The sequence below is a fragment of the Centrocercus urophasianus genome, unplaced genomic scaffold (genome assembly GCF_019232065.1).
Source record: "Centrocercus urophasianus isolate 14NV4802_14NV808 unplaced genomic scaffold, USGS_Curo_1.0 seq_1, whole genome shotgun sequence".
NCBI lineage: Eukaryota > Metazoa > Chordata > Aves > Galliformes > Phasianidae > Centrocercus > Centrocercus urophasianus.
Window position 1 is genome coordinate 1,390,883 of NW_024884141.1, and position 9,897 is coordinate 1,400,779.

Here is a 9,897-nt window from a genome sequence, read left to right on the forward strand (position 1 = left end):
TGGTTTCCCAGGGGCCGAGGGGCCCCTGTCGACCCTGTTCGACTACACTTATTACAACTTGGACAGCAAATTCACCGCAGATTCGTGTATCCCACCTTGTCCCATCCAGTCTTGGGGTGTCGTTTGGTCACTATGACATGAGCAAAGCAGAGCATAAACCTGCGTAGATACACTATGTGTGCTTCTTCTTCAGCCCTTCAGTTGCTTGAAGGTCTGTAAGAGGATAGGCAAGGACCTGTAGGACTGGAGTGGGGCAAACAATCCTTAAAAGAAGGAAAAGAGAAGGCTCCAATTTCAAGCTGTCACCAGGCAGCCTAATTTCAGTACTCAAAAAATATTGGGACCCAGGGGATAGTAAAAGTAGCTCAAGTAAAGAGCTGGAAGGATAAAATTTTATAAGAGGCAGCCAGTGTATGTGCATCAAGAGCAAATCAAATCGACCTTATTTCCTTATGTCTGGAGATGGATATCAATAATTGTTTTATCTCTTGATTTTTATTCTGGCTTTTGACACATCTCCAAGGGACATTCTCAGCAGTAGATTAGACAGTCCAGAGGGAATCATTAGGAGTATGTGCACGACTGCATTCAGGCAGTCATTGAAAATGGCACTGGGAAGATAGTAGATATCCTGAAAGTGTATTTCCTGAGCTGTGGAACTAGTTGTTATTTTTATGAATTACTTGGGCAATGAATTGAGCAGAACTCTTGTAAAATTTGTGACTGACTCAAGGCTGAGAGGTAGAAAGCACTTTGGAGAATAAGTTTAAAACTCAGTGTAAAATTAGTAAGATGAAATTCAGCACAGACAAAGGAGAGAAAATGAAATGCACAAGTACAAGCAGGGAATAATTAAGCAATAGCACTGCAGAAAAGCATCTGGCAGTTGGGATGGATCACACAGGATTATGAATGGATGGATAATGCTGCTGCAAAATCAGAAACTGCTGCTGTGGGCTGCATTAACATTGGTGTTGTGTAAGGACACCATAGATCATTATTTTCTTTTACTTCATGCGGATGAGGCATAAACTGAATGTTGTCTGTCTTCTGGGTACCACCCAGAAGTGGAAGTAGAAGTGAAGAGGAACACAAGGAGATAATCTTCACACTGATTAAAACTCAGGATAAAATACATGCTTTCCGTATACGTGTATGTTACTGAAAAAAATATCAATTTAATTTGGTGTTATGTGACTGAATGGGCATCCTTTCTGGCCCTCAAATTTGGTGATAAGGTTGCTGCATGTCCATTCTGATTATCTTGCTAAATAGAAGAGTCAGGGAAGTCTGAAATCCTACTATCTCTATTGATTGTTTTAAGAGAGATCTTCACCTACAGCTTTCCTGCCTATAAAATATTTCCATTTTTTGTTTAATGCTGAGTTTGCATCCAGAGTGATAAAAAGGCAGTAAACAAATGTGGTCTTTTCTCTGAAAATACATTAGACACAACCAAAAATATTGCAATAACATAAACCCTTAGTTGATATGATGTAAGTACAGAAACTCTTTAACAGACTGACTGACTGAACAGAGTTATGAAGATGAAAAGTACAACAAGCATCCTGTTAGTAAGCCAGTCCTACAGAGTTTGCAGAATTTTGTTCAGCAATATGCATCGAAAGAAATTCTTCTTCACTCTCCAAACCTAAACCTCCATTGTTGTTGATAGGAACAAAGAAAATTAAATCCATTCTGTGACTGAATTCTTTGCTCAACAAATACCCTGTGGAAGACACCCTGAATTAGAAATCCAAACTTTCACAGGGCAGCCAAAGTCCATTTATATTGGTACTACCTTGGGATCTTTTGCAGGAAAATGTTATATAAACAAATAGTAACTAATAAAACAAATCCTGAAAAAATCAGAAAAAAAAAATGGATTCAGGCATTCTAAATTATTGCATCCTCTGCAGCTTGTTTTCTACAAGTAATGTTTTTATTGAGTTAATCTATCTGATGTGTACTTTTCTTATCCAACGGTACCTATAATTAGCTTCTATGAGAAACAAAAACTCTTTTAATACAACTGGTGTCATTTTCTTGTAAGAATTGTTTTGAGAATAACTGCATAGTTCTGAGCTCCTTACTCACAAAAATCATTTATTAAGTAATGAAATTGAATCAGTCAGGTTTAACTAAACTGAGACACACTCAGGTAGCAAGTGGTAGCAGTGATTTGCAGTGTGTTCCTACTTCACAGACATAGGCCGTGCACTTGTTTTTGCTGCCCAGAAGGTGCAGAGCAGCCTTCCAGATTTTCATAGTGAGTCAAACTCTCACTTGTACCCTGGGGTAAGAAGTAGCACATGAGCAATTCCCACAGATAAGCAGTAAATCCCCACCATAGTTTTTCTCATGACAATTTGCTTTTGCAGCCCTCTCTTTTTGCTAAAGTCATTACTACAACACAAAAAGTTTGGGAATCCTACCTGTATAAGATCTGCTTGTAAGGATGGATTTATCTGCCATAATTACTACACTTGATCATGGAAACAAGTTAAAAGTTACTGTAACAGCAAGATAAAACTCTAAAAGACAAAAAAGATGGATTGCTGTTCAGGATTATCCTAAACAAAGCAGCTGTCAAAAATGAAAATCATCTTCAGAGAGCTTGTATCTGCACTTGGTTATTGATGGTTTTCTCTCTCCTCCCCTCCTCCCCTCCTTCCCTCCTCCTTTCCTTCCTTCCCCAGCTCTACATGACTCCATATCACAGACTGAATCCCAGAGGGGCCACTTTCCAATTAGCCTCTCTCTTTAGAAGAGGGAAGATAGTGGTTGGATCACAGGGATGAGAACTGAAAGCACTGAGCAAGTGCTTCACTTACAGAGAAGGAAATCCCTATTAAAGCTGCTGGGAGGGACATCTCTTTGCAAGCATTTTTTATTCACCATCTGTGCAGATCCCTGGCTAGGAGAGAAAAAAAATAAATAAAACAGACCATTGTTTGACAACATTTTTAATTTATCATGAACAGTGGACATCAGGGGCCTCCTCCTTCTCCATCCTCTCCTGAAGGCACAAGATGGGCAGAGGCATGAATACAACTAGAACAGTTATATATCAAAGGCAATTTTATGTCCTACAAATATAATCCACATTTCTGCTTATTTCAAAGCGTTTACTATCTTAGGTGCTTATTTGTGTCTTTGTTTCTTCTTCTGATAGTCAAATCTTGAAGAAGACTTCTCAGAAGTTTACCAGATCTGGATGAAGGAGGATGTTGATAGCACTAAAATAATGACTGAGGGAGATAAAATGCTAAATGTTAAATTTACATACAAATGTTCAATGTTATGTCCCACTCAAGCCACAGTTTCAATTCAGTCACTGAAAGGGGTGTTCAGTAGGCACAGCTGATGAGCCAAGTCAATTAAATAGCCAGCCTTCCAATAAATAGAATGCAATAGTAGTACTACAAAATTAGCAGCGTAACACAGATTAAGCCTATTATTTATACAATACACAAATGACTGTCATAAATTTTCTTTGAAATCTTTCTTATCCTTCACTGTATAAATCTGCTCTTTGAATTGCATTTGTACTTCCAAAGGGATTCACTTAGCAGTGTTCCCAGTTATATGGATAGTTAGTTATATGGATAGATGACTTCCAGTCATTTCTAGAAAAATGCCACTGCATTCTGAACAACTTAAATGGTGCATCCCAGAAGCTGGGTAGGAGGTAGGTATAGCAAGTTCACACTGTTGTGCACTTCATAGATCATTTTTTATGCACCATCATGCACATAATTTCCTACATGCATCACATATGTCATACAGGATACAGCTCATTACCACAATCATATGATTCCATGCAAGACATTAAATCAGATTTATATAGGACACGAGATGCTCACTTCTCTTGCTCTACTAGTTGCCTCAGAAAATTTCCTTCACGTTTTAAGAAAAATGAATCAAAGCTGTAAAAATGCTAGAGCAAGCAAATTCTATTTATTATTACTAATTAATTTGTCTATCTGCAGGCATATATTTGTAAGGCATTAATGATTATGAGCTTGATTCTTTGCATATATACAGTGATATTAACAACTGAGCATGTATGAACAAGACAACCCATTTCTTACAGCTATTATATAATGTTGAAATAGAAACACTCCATCAAATAACAAAAACAGTGCAATAACAGAATGTTATTGGCATTTCTATATTTTCACACATATTGGTACTTTAAACATTTTAGAGTCTGCAAGATACAATGGGAATCTGTAAATTTAATCAGAAAGGACTGAAACTGGAAAGAATATAAATAAGTAACTCATCCTGATTCTAACTTCTAGAAAGTCTTGGTTTGATTTCTTGTGACTATCTGGAACCCATGCCCACACTTCAACCAAGGAAATCTTTCTCCCACATCCTTCTAGGGCATCCCTACAGGGTTTACAATAATTCTGGGATTCCTTCTGTAGAGTCACGAGTTCTTCTGTGCTCACTTCCATCTTTAATCATTATTTTGGTCAAGATGCATTTTCCATTTCAGCAGTTTGGACAATCTCATTCATCCAAGACAGGCCGCTGAGGGCCTTGGAGTTAAGGAGGTTCATAATCTTCAGCTCTGAAGGCAAGAGTGCCCCGAGTGCTCAGACCTTGAGACCTCCCTGTCTCACAGCCTAAGCCAGGAGTTCCTGATGCCATATGTCCATTTCAGTTAGCAGGCTTCATGTTTTGTTTGGAAACATAGTGGTGGTGAAAATAAAAATTTGGGGGAATTTGGAAATAGAGGAAAAATCTGCAAATATTGGCTTATACTACATAAAAATAGAAATAAATATAAAATACCAGAACTGACTGTGAACTGATGAAAGAATTTAGCCACTTGGTTCTTGTATCTATCTCAGTCCAGTAGTGAGTAGAGTGCATCTTTTAAAAAGCTGAATAAAAATCCAATCTTCTTGATGACTTCCTTTGTGTTTCTAGGGAAATGAATAAACGTCTTACAGAGGAGCAAGCCAAGAAAACCTATGATCGTGCAATTAAGTTAGAACAAGAATTTGGAGAATATTTTACAGGTATGTTTTTACTGACTAAAAAAAATCACAGGGATGTATTTTATTAAAATACCAAATCAGCTCTTCCTCTGGCATAAATTTCTTATCAGTACAGTGTGCCCATAGTAAGGACTCCTGGCTCAGGACTATTGCTTCCCAATAAACTCAAGAGCAGTCAAGGCATTCAGCACCTCAGATGTTTGCTGCCCTACATACAGGATAGCTATGCATTAATTTAATTCCCTCCCTGACTCAACTTAGCTTCTGCTGAAGTGAATAAAACTGTGATCATTGCACTTGTGCAGACTAAAGCAGAATTCCTCACTGGCTCAATGGTATCATGAACTTATGGAATCATAGAATATCCCAGGTTGGAAGGGACCCACATGCATCACGAGAGGGCAAGACAAAGGCATATTTTTCTTGACATGGAGAAAAGCAGGATTTAAGACATGTTCTGCATCCCAGCCCCAATGGGGCTGATCTAGGCAGCTCACTGCTCAGTGGACTAGTGTTTGTGGACAGCATTCAGAAGCCCCACTTGTCCCTTTATATGCTGACAGTGCACATAATATGAACTGCATTTCTAGTTTTCTGCAGTGGGGAAAGGCACTTCAAGAATATAGGCACAGCTTTGTATTGCAGCTGCTTTATCTTCAGTCACTTTGGGCCTGATCTAATTTCCTTCTTCAGGCAAAAGTGAGTTTATTCCAACAGGTGAGGAAAATTCCAGGCTGGATGTGGCTCTGGGAAGCCTGGACTGGTGGTTGGCAACCTTGCACATAGCAGGGGGGTTAAAGCTGGATGATCATTGTGGTCCTTTTCAACCAGACCCTTCTATGATTCTATGATTCTATGATTCTATGAAAATAATAGATTGTAAATGTACTGCTGCTCACTAGCTTCTAAAACACATGGATATTAGACTTGCAGCCTACCATGCAATTCGTCACATGGGACAGAACTGCTAGTTCTCTAAATCAACGGTCTAGCTCAGTCACTTTACTAGAAGCAAAGGGATGGGTCTCTCTCATGGGAAGGTGCCACTGGTTTGAACTCTGTTGCTATCTGCAAGGTGTCTGACTTTTCCAGTCAATAACACTGCAGTATAATACAATAGTATTTCTTCTAGTGTCATCAATATCTATAAGTACATTGAAAATCTGCTGACACTAAATACTGTGGAATGTATCAATTAAAAATATTGGTATGTTTTCTTAATGCAGCTATTGTCCAAGGAGATAGCTTAGAAGATATATATAATCAATGCAAACTCGTAATTGAAGAACAATCTGGGCCTTTCATCTGGATTCCTTCCAAGGAAAAATTATAAATTAGCCACTGCACCTCTGATTACGACGGGAGAATATTTAGAAGAAAACTATAATATACTATTTGGAGGCTTTCCTGTTTTTGTTGCATTTATGTTCTTTGCAGTCAATGTGAATTTTGATGAATGTACAACACAGTGTTTGAAGCCATGAAGGACACTGATGGGTCAAAGGGTAGGAACAAAAAGACTTCTACCATATAAAGCAAATCTGTTGTGTGCTGAAAGCACCAGTTGTAGGTATAAACTTTTGACATGGAGACCCTCTGTCAAGGGGAGCTAGCCACCTCTTGTGCCCATGCGGACATTTGATCAATTTCAATGGCTGAGCTCAGTGTGTTGATTGCTTTAAAGAGAAGTTCCCAGCTCTTGAACCTCATATAGGGCTTGATTCTGCAAGGCGCTCAGCATTTGACCCCAGTTCCTACACATGTGAGTAGCCCCTTGACTTGGAGTTACTTGTAATCCTTCCCTATGCCATTCAGTCCCATCCGTTCCAGTAGGACTATTCATGTGCTCAAAGCTAAGCACGGGCTTAAGCGTTCTGCTAGATCAGGGCCACATGCACCTTGCAAAATCAAGCTCAGAGTTCTTGGTCCACTTCCCACTGAAGTCACTGGTAGGACTGTCTTTGACTTGACTGGGAGGTGGATCCTATTCTAAGCTTGTCATTGCACATTTGTAGTTGGTACACCTCGACTTTGGTAACTATGCACATCTTTTGATTTCTGAAACCAAGTCAAGCATTTCTTTTTCCCCTCTGGAAACACTATTGCATCAGGAACTAATAACAATATAGTTTATTTTAATGGATTTTGGGGGTAAGAGAGGATGGAAGCATTTCACATCACACATATGTGCACACAAATACATTCCTATGTGGACACACACACAAGCATGAGGATTCACAGCACCTATGTTGACGAGGAGGGATACAACTGGGAAACGCTTTAAATTTTTTGATTGTCTATTTTATCATTTATATTGATAGAAGGCACTTAAAGATGGAATAATTTATAAAAATAAAAATATATTGATGTATAGAAACTAATTTCTATAGGTAAAAATGTTTTTGTGAGATATTTTGTAAAGATTAATTAACTGAAAGATTAAATATTTACACCCTTGTGCGACTGTAAAATGTAAAGAGGACCATCAAGTTGCATTATCCCTTTTCTGTAACAAATTCTCTATTACGAGTGACAAGCAAGATAATTCCTTAAATTGTAGTTGTCTGATTGTTTTTCTCTCAATCTAATCCTCTCCCTTGCCTCTATTTAATCACGATTAACTCCTGTGGAAAGATCACTTGAACCGACTGCAGGTCCTGCAGGACCTTTTCTGAATACAGAAGGATAATGCATCTTCAAATTGAAATGGATGACTTCTCAGAAGCAAGATGTCAGTGCTCGAGCGCAGTTACAACACTTCATCCAAAAAATGTTTTATGATTCTTCCTGTTTCTTAATGGAAATACCAAAAGTATTTGATCTTTCCTCTGTTTGTAGGCAGGCAGGTCACCAACTAACTTGTATCTTCATTCATTTCACAGTCAACAAGGGTCTTAAAAGCAAAAACTGAGGCAATGGACATTGCAAGGGATTTGGGGAAAGTCTGTGGAATTGCAGTTCGGGATGTAGAGAAGGGGAGAGGGAGGTATTTTCTCCTTGTTTCACACTGCTCTTCTTTTCTATACTGATGTCATTCTTCATTCTTACAAGGGGACAACTGCGAGAGATACAATGACAGTAAGCTGAATTGCCTTTGCTGCTGCTGGACCAAGTCTTAAAGAAAGCTCACAATCTCCTGCCTGCCATGCTGCAGCAGTCTAACACTTATTAGCTGGTGGCTTCAGCAACCCTAATGTTTAAGGATGTTTTAAGGGCAAATGCTAAACAAACTCCTCAGTCACTCGTCTCTTTGCAGCTGACATTTCAGCACCTGTCCAGCTGACAGGCATAGCCAGTCAACCTCTCCAGAGGATGCCATGAGCTGGATGTTTGAAACTTAGCCACCAGTGGTGACATAGGTAAACATGTGGGCGTTTCGGTGGCCCTGCAGTGGCCCCTCATGTACTGCCCAGCTACGGTAACTTTGAGAAGTTCACACTTCTTTTACTGCTATTTTTCTTGCCTGGCCAGCACAGATCTATATACAAGGGATTCAGTTAAGTCTCCAAAAGAGCTTTGTAACCAGAAGGGCTAGAAACATTTTTTACAATACATAAATGAATGAAAGCTTAGATTTTGGATAATTCTGCAGAAATCCACAGAGTGACCCCAGATCTTTGGATGCCATGGATTTTTCCATGCTGGCAAAGTACTATTGCCCCAGGTTGGGAAATAGCCCACTGGACCTGAAAAACCAAGTATCCTAAAACAGGAACTTCATTCTAATTTTCAGCTCTGTTTTTAAGCAATCAATCACACCTGCTTATTTGTTTCTTAGTTCAGCATGCAGCCTTTTACAGTACTATCCTTCTAGTAACTGTTTTGCTTTGTCATGTGCTGTGCTTTATGGTGAACAATAACACTATGGCTGAGTACAATCAATTTTTCCATCAGTCCTTGGTTACTGTAGTAACATTATTTATTTTTCCCTGTCTGTTGTTTGTGCTTCGAGTTGCCATTGCACTTCTCCTTTTTTTTTCTTTTTTTTCTTTTTTTTTTAAATAAAACTTATATTTAAAAACAATTCACCAAGAGAAGCAGTAAGAGGTCTTATTTCCCTTAGGAATTGTTCTCCCATTTGTTTTGTGTGTTGGCGTTTTGCGTTTCACGTTTCAGCATCCTCAGAGCTGCGGTTCATTTTTGCATTGCAGCTGTTCAGATCATACTGGGTGGTAGTGGGAGGAGGAAGAGAAACACGAGATTCATGCAAAATTACATCTGGTGCAAAAAAAAAATTATCCGAACTCACAACCCACAGCAGTCAGCACCTGAGACCATACTGGTGCTAACACAGCTTAGCGTAATCAGATTCCTTTTCTGTCCATGTAAAAGACTAGTGAGCGTCTAAACATGAGACAAATGCAAATGCTGGACCCTTTAGGAAAAGTGCCAGATCACATCCCTGGTGCTATTTCTCATGTTCTGGCACAGTGTGTAGCACCGTAGGGTCTAAGCAGAACCAAAATTACAGCATCTTTTTGTCCACCCATGAATGATCACAATGACATCTTGCTAGATTTGTGCAGATGTGCGATATTACAAACTATTTATTTCTCCTTGCCACAAAGCATCTCCCATGCACTGACTCATTGAGAGCTTGCTGACAGGGCTCAGTGAAAAGGCCCTCTTTATTGGTCTTGTGGTCTGGCCACGAACCAGTGAAAGAGCCTCTTGCTTAATTCCCCTTCCTACAGAGGTACCCTGTCCATGCTAGCGCTTTGTTATTTTTTTGGTAGTAAAGGTTGTTTCTAGAATAATATTCTGTGATGTAATTGTGTTTGTAGCTAGCATGGTTTGATGCTCCGGTGTGGATAGGGTCCTAGGAACCACTCTGTGAAAGTCAAGGATAAGGAATCTCTCCGTTGCACTGAAATTTCAAATC

The 9,897-nt window shown here is 39.2% G+C and overlaps 1 protein-coding gene across 2 annotated transcripts in view; it reads left to right on the forward strand.

Moving 5' to 3' along the window:
• DLG2 (discs large MAGUK scaffold protein 2) overlaps nucleotides 1-7,346 on the forward strand; it is a 730,880-nt gene extending 723,534 nt beyond the window's left edge. For both annotated transcript variants that reach the window (XM_042839962.1, XM_042840043.1), the window contains 2 exons: nucleotides 4,945-5,036; nucleotides 6,242-7,346. In XM_042839962.1, coding sequence (XP_042695896.1) covers nucleotides 4,945-5,036; nucleotides 6,242-6,348 — 199 coding nt within the window. In that variant the 3' untranslated portion in view covers nucleotides 6,349-7,346. The remainder of the gene's footprint in view (nucleotides 1-4,944; nucleotides 5,037-6,241) is intronic.
• Nucleotides 7,347-9,897: the final 2,551 nt, after the last annotated feature.